Below are 21955 nucleotides of genomic sequence, written 5' to 3'. Positions count from 1 at the left end.
GCACTTTCTGCGTGAACAGACATTTGCCTTACAGGGATGAAACTGGACTTGCAAGAGTTTGCTGTAGAAGGTGTTCAAGTCAGGAAGATGCTCAGAAATGAGCACTGAGAGGGTGGCATCAGTGTTGACTTAAAAAAAAAAAAAAAAAAAAAAAAAAAAAAAAAAATTCTGACCTCACATGTTCATTTTTCCTAAAGTAGAGAGGCTCAGTTTCTAGCCTCTCAAACCATAAGGAAGTAATCAAAATGAGAGTGGATGGAAATCATCTCTTACCTTAAGGGCTCATGTACATTTCAGAGAAGCAATTTCTCTAGCTACACTTACTCTCTTACGGTCTTGTTTATTACTATAAACAAGCAAGTTCACTTTATCATTTACTCTTTATTGTGTTGTTTGAAGTACCTATGTAATGCAAGTATGTACTGTACTAAAATACCTATAATTCCAAATAACATATGTGGTGTAGCCCACAGTCTCTGCAGAAGCATCATGAGTAACCTGTGCCTTTACACTTTACAATCTGTTATTGGTCGCTGTTAAAAGTATGATAACAGATGAAGAAAAAAAAAAAACTAAGTATGAATACACTTTTCCAAACACACACATACATAGCTTACAATGGAATCCCAATGGAAACAAGTGACATCTGATGTAGAATCTATAAAATGTAGACTCTGCAATAAAAAGCCAAAGGCACGTAAAAATATATTTTAACTTTAAAAATAACTTAGTTACAGTAATACTTTGCCTGTGTCTTACCAACATGTAGCTGACAGTCAAAATTTTGCAATATAGATATAATATATAGGGATATATAAGAACTACAAGAAAATCCCCAAAACCCATAAAGTTCAAATGTGAAAACAGAAAAGTTTTAACACTGGAGAATTCGCTATGGTGAGCCCAAGCAATATATAGAAAAGAGTCTACAAAAAGGCTTAGGTGTTAAATAAATTTTGACTTCCTCTTGCTCAGAAAATGTCGGAGTGCTATAAAGTTCCATAAAGTTCCTTAATGTGACTCGCTCAGCCCTTCATAGCTAGTGCCAATCCTGGCCAAGCCAGATTTCTTGTGTGTCTGCAAATAATATGTGAGCCGAACATCACCAATGCCTGCTGAAAATGGGCTCTGACTCACTTCCTCTTTTTGCCAAGATAGGTTTTGCTTTGTTGTTTTTTTCTAAATTGTTTTTGCCAACAGGGCATAACAGGTAAAAAAATACTTTGTAAGAATATTATTTTAGAAAACCCATCACAAAACTGCAAATACAGCTCCGGAAGCCCTTCTCTTCAACTGTGGTTAGTTTGTTTTTGTACCTTTTACCCCAAAGGAAAGAAGTTGGCATCTTGTTACTTATTTTTATCCATTACATTCAGCACCTCATCCAAAAGTGAGGGCCCAAGATCAAGCTGCAGGGAGAGGAGGGAACCTGTAAGGTCAGAGAGGGACTCCTCTGACTTAGTCTTTCCCTTGATGAGCTCACATGGGGTGGGATGGTCAAACATGTCCTCGGCTGGCCAGTCGGGGTACTGTTCGGACAGGCTGGAGGAGTGGCTGTCCCTGCCTTGGCTGGACTGAGATGCAGAACCGCTGGAGCCCCACGAGGTGTCTCCCGGGTGGACTGTCCCGTTCTCCAACAGACTGCTTTTCTCCTGAGCTTTTTCCTCCATGACGGGCTCGCAGCTAAGCCTGGGCAGCTTTGCTGGCCCAAAGGACTCCTGTTTGGAATTAAATGTCACCGGTGACAATAAGGGCAACATGAGAGCTTGGGATCCTCCAATGGTCGGGAGGGAGATGGCATTTTTGAGCACCGGGGAGGGTGTTTCTGTGAACACAGAGTCCGAGGTGCTGTTGGCCCGGAAGAACTCATTATGCCCAGGGAACTGGCCCAGGTGTGCTTTCTCCTGGTTTCCAGGTAAAAGCTCATAGTTCCCTTGAAGAAAGGAAATATCTCCAAAGACATCATGCTGGCCCTCTTTGCCAATGTGGATGGTGTGGCGAAAGTCTCCAAGCGGGGGACTGATCATATCAGGAGACAGAATGTCCCTCAGTTTAAATTTCTTTCCTTTCTTGTTATTGGCTGCTTTCAGGTAAATTGGGGTCTTGGCTGGCATTTTGGAATTTGAGAATGTCTATTTTGCAAGTGGGAGAAAGGGCCACTTTCTTCACAGATGGTATATGTTTCTGAATCCTTTTTGATAGGAACTGTCACATCATTTTTGTCAAGTGGCTTCAGAAGTGGCTTCGAAATGAGATGGGGTCAAAGAGAACCTTCCTGAGGTTACGGCCAAGTGAGGCTTCCTAGAGAGCCAGTTACATCATCCAGTCTTGACCACAACCAGGAGAAACCTGCAAAAGAAACCAAAGCAGGTTATAATCTAAAGACCCTTTTGGGTGTCCTAGGGCCTCCCTTTTCACAAGAGCCTGTAAATAATGGCGGGGCCAGTTCCAACTAATGCCGAACTGGATAAAAATTTTCATCTTAGAGAAAACAGGAAAGAGACCTAAAAACCCCAAATCTATGACACCAGTACTTTTTAGACATAGCCATGGACACATCTTCTGGACATGTCTGTGGTTTTAGTCATTTTCCTCTAAGAATTGCTGTAAACATAGGATCAGTGATTTCAGCTCTTTAAATACAACTGGATTTGTTTTCAAATACATTTTCCTTTTGCTTTGATGTGCATACTGGCAAGACTAATATTTCATTGTTGAGTTCCATATGTACATAAGTTAATGCAATGAAATGAATAGTCCTAAAGGAACAGTGCTGGAATTATTTAATAAGTGACAATAACTATCATATGCTACTGTCCTACAAAATATTAGTGGAATACATTCTAACAGATAAGAAAACAGAGATTCAGGATAAGCCCTTCCCCCAGAAAGTTACCTTTTCTCAATAACATATAGCCAATAAACAAGAGAGCTAGAGTTGTACTGGGCTGTAGAGGATGTCAGGATTTGAAGGCATTCTGAGATGGGAGGAAATGAACAAAATTGCTTCACTTCAAAGAGAAAACATTGTGAATCTCTATTACAGGCTGGGCCTTCACTTGGGAACACTTCTGAAACATTACTGATAAGGTTATATCCTCCCTGCAGTAGGCAGAATTCGAAGGGAGCCCCCATGATCTGCCTCCTGGTGTTAATGCCTTTGTGAGTAGAACCTGTGACTGGCTTCTAACCAAGGGAATATGGCAAAGGCAATAGGTCCCTGATTAGGTTACATTATAGGAGATTTCATCTGAGCTGACAAGGGAGAAGACTCCCTGACTCCCTTTGCTGGCTGTGGAGAGGTGAGCAGTTACACTGTGCAAGGGCCTATGGAGATGAAATCTGCCAACAATGTTAGGGAGCTTGGAAGTAGATCTTTTCCCCAGTTGAGCCTCTGATGAGACCACCACCCTGACCCACACTGAATCACAACTCAGTGAGATGCTGGAACTCAGCCCTGCCCAGATTCCTGACCCACAGAACCTGTGAGATGGTAAATGTTGTAAGCCCTCAAGTTTGTGGTCGTTCGTTACCAGTGTAGAAAGCAACACATCCTCCCTGCACATATTATATGATAAGATTAGGAGGGATGAGCTATAAGAAGGCATTGGGGATGTAATGTCCTCTTTTGCCAAAGAGATGCTCTTATCTTTTGAAAATAATCCTCCACCTCTGATGCTGACACAGAGAAGCTAAACCCTTCACCACTGCAGGAACTCCCCAAATGGCTCTGCCATGACCTCTTCCCTCAGGAGCCCCTCCCACTGGCTGCAGAGCCTGCAAAGAAATACTCCAAGGGCTGGGTGGGTTAGCTGGTGTTTTGAAGGGAGCCACATTTGCTTGTAGCAGCTGGAGGCTGTCTGCATCTGCCCCATATTTCTTTCCTTTCAGCAAGAGTTTTAAATTCATTTACCAGTGGCAGGTGACAAGAACTGTGCTCCACCACCCACTGGCTCAGTAACAGCTAACCCAATTTGGGAAGCAGCTAGCTCAGCATGTCAGCATGCTGGCCAGCAACCCAGGCCTGAGAAGGCTGAGAACAATGCACTGGAGAGAGCCAGCCCCACTCTGGCTTTGGGTGTGGGGAGGAGGCAGAGAAAGTACGAGGAGGTTTGCACTCATGCAGAGTGGGCTGACCATGGGGCTGCCAGCGACGACATGATCATGGGTCCTGACACTCGTTCTCATAGTTTTAGCTCTAATTTGGGTCTTGTTGTGGTAACAAAAGTTGAAGCCCATGTTCTTCCTGTTAAAACATCAGAACTTCCTTCCCGTATGAGTGTACAATGCCTAGTCCTGGCCTAGGGCCCCCTGCTGTTCAGAGGCGGCCTTCCTGCCCTTTGGGCACAGTGTGGCTGACTGTCTGCAGGAGCAGCTGGGTGGCCTGAGGAACAGCTGCCCACAGGAGTGCTGTCCTCAGCACACATGGCCAGAAAGGCAGCTGCCATGGAAAGATACAGTGTGTCCACCACAACTCAAGGGCATGCCAGGGCTGCCTGGGGTCAGCTGATGGAGGCAGGGTTATGCAAGGCCAGGTCCCAGGGCAGGGTGTTCCAATTATTAAAAAAAAAATCGATCACTTAAGGCCTGGAGTTTGAGGTCAGCCTGGGCAACATAGCAAGACCCTGTCTCTATGAAAAAAAAATTAGCTGGGCATGGGGGCGCCCGCCAGTAGTCCCAGCTACTCAGGAGGCTGAAGCAGGAGAATTGCCTGAGTCCAGGAGTTTGAAACCAGCCTGGGCAACATAATGGGACCTCATCTCTACAAAAACTTTCTTAAAAAATTAGCTGAGAATGGTAGCACACACCTGTAGTCTTAGCTACTTGGGAGGCTGAGGTGGGAGGACTGGTTGAGCCCAGGAATTCAAGGCTGTGGACAGCTATGATTGTACCACTGCACTACAGCCTAGCAAGGCCCTGTCTCAAAAAAAAAAAAAGAAAAAAAAAAAATCCCATGAAAATGTAGCCGGAGAGCAGTTCCCTGCCACTCTGACTGGATCATTCACATACACCCTTGAATTAAACAAGGATTTGGGACAATGAGGAGGAAGAGCAAAGGGGGAGAAAGTGCGTGCTGCTGAGGGTGCAGGGGAGGGAGGGCCCAGTCCGTAGGCTTCCTGGCTGGGCACCCACCAGGGAGCAAGATGCTGATCAAGCCCCAGCCTTTGGTCAGTCCTTGCCCAGCCACAGGCACCAGTACCGGGGGCCTCCAACCAGAGGCTCACTTGTCCTGCTTGAAGTTGGGCTTCATGTCGGTGGCATGGAGGCAAAGGTTGGAGGGAAGCAGCAAAAAAAAGGTAAGAAAAGGGTTGGTGGGGAGGCTACCTAAGCTGTAGTGAGATTCTGGTGAGTGGGAGATACTAGAGAAGATACCTTCAGAGGCATTTTGCTTTCTTTCTACAAATATTTACATCATATTTACTGCATGATGGGGCATAGGCTTCTAGGACTGTAGAAAAAAAAATTTGAATTGAATCTGAATTGCCAATTCTAACAGCTCCCAAATACTTTGAAAGTTAAAGAATTTTGGGCAAAATGTCAGTTTTACAACTCTAGATAAGTTGACGTTTGTGCTGCTGGGAAAGTATCTGGCAGCTCTGATCTAGTCCTTCTATTGCATCTGTTCTCTTTCCTCCCCAGCTCAGAGGCAACAATGATTGATCCCAGGAGAGTCAATCCAACGCTGATAATCCAATGCCCATAATTTCTTGAACTGACCACTTCCTCCTCTCCTTTCTGAACATTCTGGGCTAAGTCCATGCAGCTTGATCAGTTTCCCCTTCTGCTTCCTGGGCTCACTGCTCTTTCAAAATCTTTGCCAATTACTTATGCAGAAACCTAATGGGATAGTTTCTTCCCTAGCAAGAAGTGGCTGCTCCTAGAGAGGGTATGAGATACCAGCAGTACTTGATACAAGTCAATATTTGTTGAGGGCTTCTCTATGTACCAAGCATTGTTCCAACCCTTGACATGGACTAGCGGAGGAAGCCATGAGGCTGTTCCTGTGACTATCCTCATTTTACAAATGGATCACTACTGATGAACTGATGTCCAGTCACTCTGCCAAGGCTGCACTGCTACCAAGTACGAAGCCACATGGCTGGGCTCTGAGCTTTGAGGTCTTGACATGATATTTAATGAGCACCCTCCCTGGAAATTCTGTCTGCTCCCTAATTATGAAAGGGGTGCATTCCAAAGCCTGTTTAAAACACAAATGTGTGGCAATGTGCTGGGCTGATGAGGATGGGAAATAGGCCCTGCATACACTGACAGCTGAAGTACGAACAGGTCCAAACTCAGTAGAGGCAGTGGGGTAATATCTATCAAAACTGCAAATCATATGCTCTCTGACCTCAGATTGCACTTATAGGGATTTACCCAACTCCCACGGAAATAACAAGGCTGTTCAAACCAGCATAGTTTATAACAGTCAAGAGTTGGAAACAACCTAATTGTCCACCTATGGAGGACTGGTTCAATTAAGCGCATCCTTACAAATGAATACTGTTCAGATCTAACAAAGGATGAAGAAGCGCTTAATATGCTCATCCGAGAAGAGCCCAAAGATGTACATCATCAAAGGAAAAAAAAGGGGTGCAAATGTATGTATTTATATTTATACTGGCTTATCTATAAAGTATTTCTGGAAACACACAAGTAATAATAGTGACTGTCCACAGAGAGGGGAAGTAGATGGAAGGGGAACAGGGTGGCAAAGAAATTTCACTATCCTTTTATGATTTTGGATTTTCAAATCATGTTAATGAATTGGCTGTTTTTTTTTTAAATCACAAATGTGTATGCAGGGTTCAGATTAGGCTTTCTTGGAGAGCCAATTTTATACATGGCTGTTAGGTCCTGAAAAGCCTACTATGAGTTACTGATCATAACACAAACATCAGGAAAATATGTCCAAAAGCAGCATCTGCAATGGCAGTGTGTGGGTATATGAAGACTTCAAAAAAGGCCTGAGCCACATCTCCCCTGACCTTGGCTATGGGACAGATCACTTTTTGCTTCTGCGATCAGGCCTTCACCAAAGAGGCAGCATGGATCTGTACTTTGTAAAAGGGAAGAGATCTCAGAAGAGAAACATTTGTAGTCGGAAAAGAAAGTGAGAAAATTCAACAGGTGGGAGAGGATGCAGGAGGAGCTGCTGGCCAGGGCATGAGCGAGGAGGAAAGTGCAGGCAGGTGGAATCGCCTGGGCCCGTGAGGACAGCTCCTTGTGCAAGGGTGACTAGTGACACACACAGATAACCTTTGATGATGGAATGGGCCTATATGCTATGACTTGAAATCCCATCCCTCCTCATCATTTTAAGAAGACACCTGGGGCCGGGCGCGGTGGCTCAAGCTTGGGAGCCCGAGGCGGGCGGATCACAAGGTCAGGAGATCAAGACCATCCTGGCTAACGCGGTGAAACCCCATCTCTACTAAAAATACAAAAAATTAGCCGGGCCTGGTGGCAGGCGCCTGTAGTCCCAGCTCCTCGGGAGGCTGAGGCAGGAGAATGGCGTGAACCCAGGAGGTGGAGCTTGCAGTGAGCCAAGATCGTGCCACTGTACTCTAGCCTGGGCGACAGAGCAAGACTCCGTCTCAAAAAAAAAAAAAAAAAAAAAAAAAAAAAAAAAAAAAATAGAAGACGCCTGGGTTCCAGGAGACCGCTGGTGGATGACCAACACATCAGAACAGTCAGCATGAGTCAGGGGAACCCCAGGGCTTTGCGTTCTGCCCAGAAGAAGAAGGATCTGCTTGGAGGAAGGGATGCTGGGAAAAGAGAAAAGGAGGAGCTAAACAGGAAGGGCTTACAGGCCGGAAGCGAATTACCAGACTACAACTAGGGAGCGGGCCCTCCTGGGTGTTCCACAACCCAGATGAGAGAATTTTAGCTTTCTGTCTCAGTCAAAACTCTTAACGCCAGCATTAACCTGTGGGCACTGAGCCATCCGAGGGTGCTGAGCACACTGACTCGTCTGTCCTTTCCTCGTCTTGAACCCCTTTCCTGCAACCAAGGGTCAAGTCATGTGGTCACCCAGGCTGGAGTGCAGTGGCATGATCACAGCTCACTGCAGCGGCATGATCACAGCTCACTGCAGCGTCGAACCCCTGGGCTCAAGCCATCCTCCTGCCCCAGCATCCTGAGTAGCTGAGACTACAGGTGCACAACACCATTCCCAGCTAATTAAAAACAAATTTTTTTTTAGAACAAGGGGTCTTGCCATGTTGCCCAGGCTGGTCTTGAACTCCTGGCCTCAAGTGATCCTCCTGCCTCAGCCTCCCGAGCAGCTAGGCTTACAGATGAGCCTCACCATGCCTGGCTCTCTAGTTTTCTTGCATTTCTCTACTCCCACTATCTTACCTAAATCTTAAAAGACAGACAAAGGTTCTTATAGTTAGCCCTTTCTCAAAAACCTTGACCCTGAAATTTGAACTTTCCACAATTATTCCTGGTTTCTTTCTAGTTCCACAAACTTTCTCCTAGTTCTGGGATCATGGTTTGTTCCTCTTTCCCTTCATAGATGACACTGGAGATATAATATTCATCTCAGAAGTTAGATTCCTTTAAAAACAAATGCTCTAGTTCCTGGGGCACTAGAGAGAAAAGATCTGCCAACAAAAGGGTCCAGCTTGCCAGTCAGTCATGTGGCAGGTCAGAGAGAACATGTGGCAGGCAGACAGGTGGGCATAGTGCTGCTGAGAACGGACATGCTCCCTTACAGGTTGTGTGAGAAATCCAAGAGTTTCAATACACAAAAGGACCTGAGAGGAAGCTACGGCCATGGTTTTTTATAAGGAAGGAAGAGAGCTGGGTTGCACTAGGCCAGACAATTCTAGTTTCTTGTGACTGACTGAAGCGTAAATGACAGTGATAATAATAGAAATAATCACAGCAGTAATAAATAATTCGGTTAAGAAAAAAACTGAAGCGGTGCTTTGCTTCATTTCTTACCATCTTTTTGGCAAACAGAATGATGCTGAAAATACCCAAACAGGCAGCAGACAGGAGGAAGGGAAAATCAAGGGGTTTTGAAAAATGGCAGACAGAAAAATCAGCTCCTAAGTTACTTACAGTTGATGCATTGGCAACTTACAGGACTCTGAAAAGAACCAAGGGGTTGGGATATTTTTAAAATTCCATTTATTTTAAAGGAATGTTTGGTTTGCCTACTAATTGTTTTTAGATTAATTCTTAGCGGAGAGAAAAAGTAAAAAAAAAAAAAAAAAAAAAAAAAAAAAAAAATTTGCATCCTGCAAAACAGGTTGCAGTGTTAATTTAAAACACACGTGTATAAAAACAGGCAGGTGGGTTGAGGGGTGCTACTGTCCCCAGGGACCTGCGGCTCTGTTCTTTTCTCCTCCTTGCAGGAACTGGGCCTGCATCCGACTTCCCCTTTCTGGCTCGGTTGTCACATCCTTCAGGGACATTCCAGCTTCTGATCACTTTTCGCTTTGCCTCAGCACAGTCGCACGATGCAGCCAGTCACGGCACCACTGCACTACTGCACCATCTGAGCCCCATGCCAGAGTATCCAGTGACTCCTCCTGCATGTTGGAACCAACAGTCCTAGGGAAGGATGATGACTCGGCCAAGTACCCTCCGCCACCTCCCTACCCCCAACCATCTGTGGGCTATGTCCCTCTGCTGCCAACCAGAAGATAATAATTCCACTGTGCCAAGCGCCCAGAACATGATCCTGGGCTCCACATTTAGAAGGGATAAAGGCTACCTGGAACATGTCCCCGCATGTTTAGAGGGAGGCAAATGGGAGGAAGTGAAGGAGCTCGGTCAGTACATGTGAGAAGAGGCTGAAGGAATAGAGCAGCTTAAAGATAACTCATAGAAAGAGAAAACTAATCAGAAAGGGATCTGAAGGATTCATTTAATTGTAATGAGAAAGGAATTAACTTGTTCCGGGAGGCCCTAGAGCTACCAAGCAGAAACTACACAAGGAAAGATTCTGGCTCCTCCAAGTAACAACTCAGGTTTCCCAAAAGATGGAATGGGCTGGGGTGGGGAGAGGACAGCAAGTATGGCCATGGGATGAGGCTCTCACAGAGGGGAGGGCGGATACCCTGCGCCTCCCTGACAGTGCGTGAAGGGAGGTGTTCACGTTCCCATTTATTCTGAGTTTCCTGTATGGGAACACGATCACTGCCAATTTCCTTACGGTCCCATGTCACTTTCCCATAGAAAAACACACACAGACTTTCCCTTGAAGAGGCTTTCTGTTTGAACACGGCAGTCTTACTAATATAGAAATGACCAGCCAATCTTTGGGATCAGAAACACTAAAATATTATTACAACGTGGGCGTTCATGTCAATCCTTTTACAAACCTCTGTAGGAGTGCTTCTCCAAATAATTTTAAAATTGAAGGGGAAAAAAACCCCCATAGTGTTAGATTTTCATTTAAGTTCAATGCTGAATTTCTAAGGTGGAAATCAGTGTAACCAGAAGCACCCAGTAACCCGAAGGGGATGCTTTTCATATTTTCAGTCTGTTTAACTCCACCCATTTGAGAAGATAAGAAGATGCCTTTTCTATTTTTAGATTCTTACCCTCTCCCCATATCATCTAAACTGAGGACATAGCTCTAAGCTTCAAGACTATGAAACTCTATTAGCTGGCTCCTCAGCTGCTGAGCTCTGTTATGCAAATGAACTGAGCCAGAATGAGCAGGCGGTATTTTACAGACCCATTCAAAGTCTGATACATCTCACCTTCCATTATTTTAAAAGGACTTTCATTTGTGATTCAGCTACAGCTTGAATTTATTGTTCTTTTACAACCCTGATTATATACAGACCCACAAATACCATATGTGAGACTCAGTGCTAATTTGTGTACAGGTCTCATTTTTATGGGATCTAATTTGAAAGATCTTTTAGAAGCAAAATTGGAAGACAGAAGGTCCACCTCACATAGTACCAAGTCTGCACTTTTGAACAGAGGCCATTAGGGCCTTTTTTTCCTATAAAAATGAGTTACTGGGGAAGACTCAATGTGGACATAGATCTCTGGCAGTTACAACAAGGCAGGAGGAGGGCAAGTCCTCTCATGCCTGGTTCATTTATCAGGATGCGTTTTACATGGCACCAGGGCTGGTCAGAAACACCCAGGCAGGCACTGTAGTTTCATGAATGTGAATCTCTGATAAGGCCATTGCTGTGAACTGCTCATGTGTTTCCATAACTAATGGATCTGACTTGGTCTGTGATGCTGCAAGGACAATATCAATACAGGAAGAGAACTTGACTCTGAAGTTTTCAGCAATATTCAGCCAGGATATTCATTCTAATCTCTGCTCAAAAGCAAGGAACTTGCTCTCAGTTGCTCACAAAATATTAATATTTAAGTCAGCAATTATTCTATGCAGTACTCCAGTTCTGGTAATGGTAATTTCAAATGATCCCAAATAATAAGCTGACACTGTCCAGAAATTCAGATTATGGTCATTTGACCCACACTACCTTGGAGGGCAAAGTTCCTAGCCATTTGACTTTATGCCACATTCTCAAGTTCTGTGATGGGGTAAAGGGACAAATACAGGACTTCCATGCTATTCTGCCACCCTGCTAGGGCTGTCTACAATAATCCATGTTCCTTGGATGGGCTGAAACATGGCTTTTCTGTATGATACCAGCACTGGCTATATGTGGAATCTGGTAGTCGTCATTCTACTCTCAATCTACTTCCACTGCCGACATCCTTGCGTTATTTGTATATGTGTTAGTACAAATATATTTGTTGAATGATTTCCCCCTAACTAGGCTGAAAGCTCTTCCGTGAGCATGAGCTTATTCATCTTTTGCCTCCCACAACACATGGCCCACAGTGAACTTCAAATTCACAAGTGTTAAATCCATAACCCCTGCTAGACTTTCCATCATGAGAGCCAGGCTGACTTGCTCCCAGGGGCCAAACCCTAGAGCAAGTCTACAGAGGCTCTCTGGAAAGTGACAAATCTGAAATGCTTTGTTCTCTAAAGAATTTACACCTGTGATGAGTAATAGCTAGCATGAGTGCCTTCTGTGGGCCAGGCAGGCATGTAATGCTCAGAGCGTACCTCTTAGGAAGCAGTCTTAGATGAAGCCTGTCTCTCCAGTCAATCACCCAAAATGTGGAGGAGCTAGGATTCCAGCCATAGCTGCATTCTGTAGCCACTGCCGATTTCATAACTCAAGGACTGCCAACCTGAAGACTATGTATCTTGAAGTCTGACAGCACCAAGAGGAAATGACACACCAAGAGCACAACACTGATGAGAGGTGGAGATGCTAACCTGACCTTGTCAGAAGCCAAAAATGAGTAGAAAGGGTCCTAGACACTGGTCCCTTCATCTCTAACTCACTAGGACTTTTCAGTATTTTTGCTATTGTCAAAAAGAATCTCAAAAGAGATTTGACTTCGTGGTAAACGTCAAAAGATTTGAATTGTAAAGTAACAAAGGCCCCCTGATCCTTGAGGAGAAAAACAAACATCCTGTTCTTAGAAAATCGTGTTAAGTGCTGTTCATTCTTTTCCCAGAGGAAGCCCATTGCATGCGACAGTGAACAATCACAGGCTTTCACTGGGGACAATAGCTCCCTAGCTTCCTAACTGACACTTCATTTCCCTCCTAACCTGAAACTAAGAACCTTGTGTTCCCTACATGGAAAGCTCTCCTACCTTCTTACCATCAACCTCTATTCACAACATCCTCTGAGACCTGCTCCAGACTCACTTCCTTCCTGGAGGAAGTCTACTCCAATGCACCTCACGTAATCCAGCCTTGCTACTGCTTTGCTTGGGGGTTTTCTTGGGGGTTGTGGAGGGCTTGTATTATGTGATTTGTTGTTTTCCTGTTTTGTGGTTTTAATGCCTGATATTTCCAGGTGGCTGGTGAGCTCAAAAAGAATAAGGTAAGCAAAAGGACTATAAATGAGTGTTACTGTTGAGAAAACTCTTTTTATGCTGAATCACTTACAGAGCCTCCTCTTGAGCTGGGGACACAGAAGGCCCTCAAATCTTACTGAATAAGCTCTTCTAGTTTTCTTTCTGACCATCCCTTAAGGGATCTACAAGCTACAGGCGGGCCAAATCCAGCCCCCTGCCTGTTTTTATAGATAAAGTTTTATTAGAACACACCTATGCCTATTCATTTATGTATTGTCTACAGCTCAGTAGGGTTCTCAACTGAGGGTGATATTTGTTCCCTACACGATATTTGGCAATGTCTGGGAATATTGTTGATTTTCATGACTGGGGGTGGTATGCTCCTGGCATCTAGTGGGTAGAAGCCAGGAGTGCTGCTAAACATCCTACAGTGCACAGGACAACTCCCCAAAGCAAAGAATTATCTGGCCTCAAATCTCAGTAGTGCTGAAGTTGAGAAATCCCAGTAAAGGTGCTTTTACTCTATGAGGTCAGAGTTGAGTAGCCTGTGACAGAGACTGTATGTGGCTCTCAAAGCCCAAAGTATTAACTGAGTCCTTACAGAAGAAGTCTGAACCCCTGTCTTAAATGTTGGCATTTTCATAGGGTTGGATGGCTGCTGCCCATCCCCCGCTCCTCAACAATTCCCCCAGCAATCACATACCACCTCTAGGGATAACTTCCAAGTCAGTACCTTCAACCCACATGCATCTACTTAAGTCCAGACCAGTGCTACTCAAAGTGGGTTCATACAGTCCATGATGAGATAAGAACAGAAGTTGAAAGCAAGATCTATGTTGACATTGCCATAACATCAAGCATGTGACCAACAGATTTTTTTCCTACTGAACAGGCTATTGACAAGTTTGGGAGCTGTATGCTGTTGAGCTTGCATGGGGGTTGTGTGTGGCCCAAGCTCCATATTCCTTGTGCACAGCAGTATTGTATAATGGATTGGAAATGGAAACAAACAAAAAGACAATGGCCTTTCCCAGAGAGTCTGAAAAGCACTGATTGGCCTTTCCCAGAGAGTTTGAAAAGCATTGATTGGCCTTTCCCTTCTCTTATATTCCAGACTTCTCTACTTTGCTTCCCTTGTCCCATATAATACTCATAAACCTTGTCCCAGATGGGATTTGCTATCTTTCTTCCCCCTGCCTGCCTTAGGCATCTGCCTTCCAACCTATGCTTTCTTCGTAAATGGCAGACGTCACTCAATTCCAAAACCTAGCTATCATCCCAACCCTTCTCCCCGCCTCCATCTCTACATCAAGTCCTATAGTCCTATCAGTCTCTGGACTGTCTCTCCTCATTCATCCCTGCTCCATCAGCCTTACTCCTGGCCCCCATGATCTTTCTCCTGCACAAGGACATTTGCCTTTCACCTACCTCCCTGCCTCCCCGGTCCCTCCACCTCATCTTCCAGTCTACACCAGAGTGAGGTACCTAGAATCCTCACGTAACCTTATCACTCTCTGCTTTAAAACCCTTCAAGGGTTTTAAGGCTACACCTTGGAGATAAGATAAAATAGCTTGTGAAGCCCACTTCAGCGATCTGGGGGGCCTGCCACACTTGCAGCTGAATCTCTTGCCAGTTCCCCATGGCATCCTAAGCTCCCATAGCATCCTGTGTACACCTCAAACCTAGTAACTATCACACTGGATTGTTATCACTACTTATTTAACTCTTCCCCAATCAGGCTATAATCTGGGAGAGAGAGAACGGAGATCTTATTCATAGCACGTATTGAAAAAAATGTTGAATGGATAAACAAATGAGAAAGCTTGAAAGACATTACTGTGCCTCTTCCTCTTCAACCCTGCCTGCTCTATTGAAAATACAAGATGGAATCTATGATTCTTACAGAAGAAAACAAACATGTAACAAGAAGCTGTCTCCTCTTTTCTCGTGGCAAAGGCTATCTTTCATTTTTCCATCTGTAAGCCATTTTAACCTTCCTCTATCCATGCAGGGTAATAATTTAACAGTGTATCAATGCAAGCCAGAGTAATTCTACAGGACCATACAGATCTTTGGCAAATATACAGATAAAAAATATAGATCTTAAGGCAAATATTTGTGGACATGCTGTTTGAAAGAGATACGACTCCTATCCCTGAATGCAATGTGCAAATAGTGTCTTAGGTAAGACTCAAAGAAAACTTGACAATACAGTCCTCTGAATTCAAACTCAGTGATTCTACTTAAACTTAAAGAATGAGGCCCTGGAGAAACAATGAACTTGGTCTTTTCTCTTTTCAAAAGGAGATGTTAAGGGAGAACTTAGTTAAGTTCTAAGCAGGCAGAGGAACGTGGAAGGACTAGACTTTCTGAGTCTTCTGGCCTTCATCTTTCTCCCATGCTGGATGCTTCCTGCCCTCACACACCAAGTTCTTCAGTTTTTGGACCTGGACTTAACACCAGTGGTTTGCCAGAAGGCTCTCAGGCCTTTGGTCACAGACTGAAGGCTGCACTGTTGGCTTCCCTACTTTTGAGGTTTTGGGACTCGGACTAACTTCCTTGCTCCTCAGCTTGCAGACGGCCTATTATGGGATTTCACCTTATGATCACGTGAGTCAACACTCCTTAATAAACTCCCCTTTGTATATACATCTATCCTATTAGTCCTGTCCCTCTAGAGAACCCTGACTAATACAGCAAGTAAGTGACAAAGATTTCTGACCTGACAACAACTGAGGAGATACGCTACAGAAAGAATCAGATAGTATAGCAAGTACTATACTGCCCACCTTGTCATTAAGTCCTATTGCAGCAAAGATGAATGACAAGATAAATGAGATTCAGTCCCTACCCTTGAGGAGCCAGTACTCTAATTAGGCAGCCGCTTGCGTCAATCAGGAACATAGATGGAGTTGGAGGCCATTATCCTTAGCAAACTGACGCAGGAGCAGAAAACCAAATACCGCATGTGCTCACTTATAAGTGGGAGCTAAATGAGAACAAATGGACACAAAGAGGGGAACAACAGGCACTGGGGCCTACTTGACGGGGAAGGGCGGGAGGAGGGAGAGGATCAGAAAGAATAATGATCAGGTACTATGCTTAGTACCTGGGTGATGAAATAATCTGTACATCAAAACCCGTGACATGAGTTTACCTACATAACAAACCTGCACACGTAGCCCCGAACCTAAAAGTTAGGCCTATTATTGGATTTCACCTTAAGATCATTTGAGTCAACACTCCTTAATAAACTCCCCTTTATATATATATATATATATAAAGATAATTTAAATGTAGTAAGTGTTACAATAGGAGAAGATACAAGACACTATGGAAATGCCTCTGATATAAAAAAAGGAACAGAATCACAGTTTAGGGCCAGGAGAGGGCCTGGAGAACATCCACACACTTCTCTGGCCTCCCTTCCCATCCCCACCCTCCCACTCTGCCATTTTTTTCACAGGTGATGAGACGGAGCCTGCCCAGAGAAGGAGAAGGATTTGTTTTCTGACTAGCCGGTCAGCCAAAGGCTTAGAGCCTCATCTCCCGCTGTGTTAAAATCAATGTTTTAAGTCTGAACTGACCCTTGGCAAAACAAAAGTTTAAAAAATAAATAAAAAGGTTGAGAAATCAAAAACATTCTGAATGGCAAAGCCACATTTCACCAAAAATGCCTCTGCTTGTTTTAAAAAATGTATGTAGCCTAAATGATTATGATGTATTTGGACAGAAAAGCTCTTTTTCAACTAAACTCATGACAACGATCTATCATTGGCATGATGTGTCTACAAATAGGACCTTCGGGTTGTCACCAGAACATGACGGATTCCCAAATGTGGAAGCTGTCTAAACAGAGGCCTGACTTTGAAGTTCCCTGCCTTCCATGCTTGCTCAGGCTGCTCTGCCAGAGATCTGCACGGGTCTGTTTTTCAGCCCAGAGTCTTACATTATTAGTAGTGAGATAGCTATGCTAATAGGTGCCACTGATCCTGGCTCACTGATTCTGGAGCCAGAGATTATCTGAGATCATCTCCCGCCAAATGCCACGTTTTAGGGATGAGAACAAGAAAACCCCAAGAGGTCAAGGTTATACAATTTGGGTCAGAGCTAAGACCAGAACTGGTATTCTTTTTTTATCTCTGTTCTTACACACAGACACACACAGACACCCCTTTTGATTGCCCTCACTTAATTCTCCATTAGGTTTATCAGCGTTTGCCAGGATCTCCCGGTACATCCTCACGGCTCTCTTCCTGTAACGCCTGTGGTTCTCTAAAATGTCACCGGGTTGCTTCAGCCCTGTAGGACATACTGCGGTTATGTAGCTTCTGTTCTGCGTTTCCCAGAGTGTGTTTCCTGCCAGGCTGGTCCTGCAGCTGCTCAGTGGGCAAAGTTATTTGAGAAACTCTGGACACTACCTCCCTGTGGAGATTCACTGTATACACTGGCTTTTTAAATGTTCTGAAAAGTCCTGTAGAAAGGGACCTTCATCAAACTGGGGTCCCACAGAATACTTTTATGCCATTCATGGCTCGAGGTACACTTTAGGCGGTACCCTGTTACCTAATTGCAGGTGTGTGATCTCTGCAACATGGTTTAACAAAGGGCCAGAGGCTAGAAGGCTAATAATAACTTTATCCAATATGGAAATAAAACCCAATTCACTGAAAATCCTTTTTAAAAAGTTTTAAATTTGGGATTCTAGAATTCATGACTTAGGCAAGCAGTAAGGACTAAGCAAACACTAGTTTGGAACTCAACAGCTTTCACACAGTTTACTTGGCTATTTAGAAATAGTAATCTTTTAAATCTCAACATCATGCTTTGTATTATAAAACTGTGTGGTTAAAATTTGAAAACTGCTTTTCTACCAGAGGTATTGTCAAATTCAGTCCATCATCATGTGACTCTGATGAAACTTGGCACTGAAGTATATCAAGGCGAAGGCTTTTTTTTTTTTTTTTTTTTTTTTTTTTTTAAGGAAAGAAACGTACCTGACTATTGCTTTAGAACTACATGGCTACTTATTCTGGTTTGTGGGGTATTGTTTTGTTTTGTAGCCTTTAACGGGTGGGGACAGGAGATTTCAAGTGGAATTGGACAGCTCCAAGACTGTAACTTACACACTGGCTTTAAGGCTACCTGAGTTACTTCGGACTGTCCTTTCCAGAACCCTGTTTCCGTCTGAGAAGTCTCTGGAGCTGATCCCCATAGCTAATCACAAACCCAGAGCATCAAACCCAGTGGAGGCCAAGGCAGGCCCTGTGGGTTTTCCGCGGCAAGCAGTAAGGACTAGGTTTCAAAGGTTTCCTTGTTCTGTGTTTCTTATCTGGCAGGGCCCAGGGGATATGCCAAACTGTAACAGGGCTTGACTTCTGCCATGGACAGAGCCCAGTGCCTTTCTGTTCACCTTACCTATAGCTCCTCTTCTGCTGAGTTCTTGCAGCAACATCACCAACAAACATGGACTAAAACACCCACTGAGGGCCAGGACTGAAGGCCCAGGTAGTGTGGTTCCTGCCTTCAAGGAGGGGATTGTCCAGAGGTGGTTACTGGACTCTGCAACCCGTGGCTCCCCAGAATTTTGAAGCGAGCACACGGTCTACGCTAGAGCTTCACTTCATCCCCAGCCACCAGAAGTCCTTGTCCCTGGCTGTGGCTTGGCTTGCTTTCTCACCATAGAGTCCCACATTTTCACCTAGTAAATCTCTTCATTTATGGCATAAATTAAACTGCTTATGTTAACCCTAGCAGTGTTCATGCTAGATCCACTTTCATACCATGTATGTGGGATTGAATCATCTTTAATAATAAAATAATTTACACAGTGCTCCTCAAGGCTGGCAATTACTGTCATCTTCAACTGTGAGATACGGGGTGATATGAAATTATCACCTTGCCAGACGCCAAAAGTCATAACAAAAATCAGATTTAACAACTTCTCTGCCCCTCCTCCCTGTTGGTGGGGGTGTGGTATTTAGTATAAGGTCAAAAAGACCTGAGTTCAAACCCTGCTTCTGCTATTTAGCTGTGTGACCTTGGCCATGTTACTAAACCTTTCTGAGCCTGTGTTCTCATCTGGAAAAGAAGAGCAATATAATAGTCTGCCTTATCCTCAAAGGATATGTTCCAAGACCCCCAGTGGGTGCCTGAACCTTGGACAGTACTGAACCCCATATATACTTTTTTTTTATACATACATACCTGTTATAAAGTTTAATTTGTAAAGTAGGCACAGTAAGAGATTAACAATAGAATAATTATAACAATATAATAAAAATTATATGAATATGGTGTCTTTCTCTCTTCTCTCTTAAAATGCCCCATATTCACCTATTTTCAGACCATGGTTGACTATGGGTAACTGAAACCCTGGAAAGGAAAACCACGGGTAAGTGGGGACCACTGTACTATCTCTCTCAAAGAATAGTTATGAATACTACATGACAGAACCACTATTAAGTACCTAGGAAAAAAACAAAAGCAACATTGAAAACCTCAACCTTTTATTGTGGCTACTCTGGGCAAGGCACTGTTCTGAGTACATAATCTTTTTTAAGTCCTTTAATCCTCAGGGAAATAATATCCCCATTTTACAAAGGAAAAACTGAGGTAAAGGTGAGGTAACTTGCCCAAAGTCACACAGGTGTTAAGTGCCAAAACTAGGACATGTGCCCAGGCAGCCTGACTCGGAGGCTTCAGAAGTTCAGTTTTGTTTTTTTCCCATCCCCTTAACCCAAAGAGCTGCTGACTTTCACATAGGATTAGCCACTCATGCCTGCACATATTGTGTTGTTAAACTGTACATGCATGTTTAGGTTTTGCTTACTGCACAACTTTGGGTAAGTTACATAACTGGTCTATCCTCAGTCTCTACACCAGCAAAATGGGGATACAAACGGTTCTTTCATAAGATGACTGCTAGAAACAAGTAAGATAATCAAGACAAAAGGCTGAGAAGAGTGCTTGACACATAGGACAGGCTTCACTTAGGAAGTGCTTTTAACATCCAAAGTAATGAACAATGCAATATATTAGGAAAATTCTTGGTCTTCTATGGCTTGGTGAGGCGCACAAGATTTTGTGGCTGGCTGAATCCAGTATTTTCAAATGGCTATCCTTGTTCTCTGGCAAACACTGCATTTAAAAAGAGACTTCTCATTCAATCAATGAAAAGAAAAACAGGTTCACAGGATTCTGGTTAGTAAGAAATGAGACTGGGCCTAGATAAAATCAGACTGAAAGCAAGAATCTGAATAATAATAATAATAATACAATCAGAGCAGTCTTCTTGGAGGTTTTTAGGTTATGAATTATATTCCACCCACTGGATAAATGTTACAGTTAATGGGCAAAGAATTTGTGAAAAATCTATGGCCTGGCTAAAAAAAAAAAAAAATCTTTGGGTGATACAGGTTAAAGCAATTTTATCCCCAACACTGTTGAATACCAGGAACTTTATACATGAAAAAGCACAGCTTTTGTGAGCATGTTGGACATAAAACACCACATTAAAAGAAAGGCTGGAGCGCAGACAGGGCAAATGAACTCATGTGAGCCCTTCTGCAATCATTGTTACGGCTTTGTATTTATTCATCTTGCACCACACTTAAATGTGCAATAAAAAGCAAAAAGTGTGCAACACTTATTACTCTAGCTGCTTTTACTTGTTCCATAGAGATATGCGAAACAATTTCACTGCTCAGATTGAGGGAAAGACGAGCTCATCTTATTTCAAGTCTGTAGCTGCTGCCACAGCCTCAGCACCATGTTCTAATCATAGAATTCATCATGTAAATCTCTAGCAGATGATCCCATTGGAAAACAGAAACTGCCATGGATCCAGAAACGCTTCCAAATTTCTCCTCTAAAGTTCTTATCTGTGAGCCCAGAGGCTGGTGCTGTTTTATTCAAATGGGTGAGGCCCACTGGGAAACCCGCATTCTTTGGGAGACTTTATGAAGAATTTCAACCATTCCTTGACTATATAAAGGGCCTTTATCATTTATTTCACACATGAAAATGCTAAATATTTCACAACTACTCCAACTTATTTCTGAGTGTCTAAATCTATTCTGAAAAGGGTATGCATCACACACATACCTGTGTAGCTTATCAACTACCAATAAGAGCTCACACAATTTGCAGGGGGTATGAAAGAATAGACTTCTGGAACTGTCCAGAAAATAAGAGAAGGTACATTTCCTGGTTTTAAGATGAAAGATCTTGTGTAAATTAGAACATTACAGGAGCCTTTTAAATTGTCTCAGGGATACCTTTGGGGCATCATCGCTGGTTCCTGGCGAGTCTTTTTTCTCCCTGTGATGTTAAGAGGAAGTCCCTAAAACTGGCTTTGCTGTTAAAATACAGACATCTGCTGCTCTCCTAATTTTTGTTCTTTTTAAAAGGCAGTACTCCCAAGAAACTCTTGGATATTGTGAGAACTAAGATCTGGGAGATGGGGATGGAATCTTTGTCTCCCTAACACATTCATCAGTTCCCTCCCTAGAGCCCTCCTACACCCTCAGCACACAGCAGCAGCCCACTCCTCTAAATACGCCAGGGCTGGAAAGATTCATGTTGAAATACCCTCCTGACATTCCTCATTTTAATTCGCTCACTTTTTTTTTTTTTTTTTTTAAACAAAATGTAATTACTTGACTGTCAGCCTGGGCTGCACTCTGGGGCTTTTACTCCTTTCAACACAGCTGCGCTCCCGGCTTTGATGCTGCTGTCCACGCAGCTTGTCCCAGCCACAGCCTGGCTCTCAGTAATGTAACATTCAAGTGCATATTTATTTTTAAACTGACCTCTCCTAGACTGCACAGTATAAAGGAGATCCTGCCAAAAAATATGCTACTTTCTATTTATAAGATGAAACACATGCCTCCCAAAGTTGAGAGGGGGATAGAGTATAATAATTCATAACGAAAAAATGGCCAGATCCATTCGTCCTCACATGTCTGATACTTGTCTGTGTCAAGCTACTTAGTTTCAAGGAGAAAAGGAGGAAAACAAAAAACAAAAAACCTTGTAAACGTCTCAGCTGTTCACCGTCAAAAAACAAAAAAG

General features: G+C 43.5%; 1 protein-coding gene across 7 annotated transcripts in view; it reads right to left on the bottom strand.

The window, feature by feature from the left end:
* Positions 1–361: 361 nt before the first annotated feature.
* The window catches only part of CDC42EP3 (CDC42 effector protein 3), a 95445-nt gene continuing 73851 nt past the window's right edge, over positions 362–21955 (bottom strand). For all 7 annotated transcript variants that reach the window (XM_063713468.1, XM_063713469.1, XM_063713467.1 and 4 more), the window contains one exon: positions 362–2349. In XM_063713468.1, the coding sequence (XP_063569538.1) occupies positions 1350–2114 (765 nt within the window). In that variant the 5' untranslated portion in view covers positions 2115–2349 and the 3' untranslated portion in view covers positions 362–1349. The remainder of the gene's footprint in view (positions 2350–21955) is intronic.

Source organism: Pongo abelii, chromosome 12 (assembly GCF_028885655.2).
Source record: "Pongo abelii isolate AG06213 chromosome 12, NHGRI_mPonAbe1-v2.0_pri, whole genome shotgun sequence".
Taxonomy (NCBI): Eukaryota; Metazoa; Chordata; class Mammalia; order Primates; family Hominidae; genus Pongo; species Pongo abelii.
This window is presented reverse-complemented; position numbering and strand designations above follow the sequence as displayed.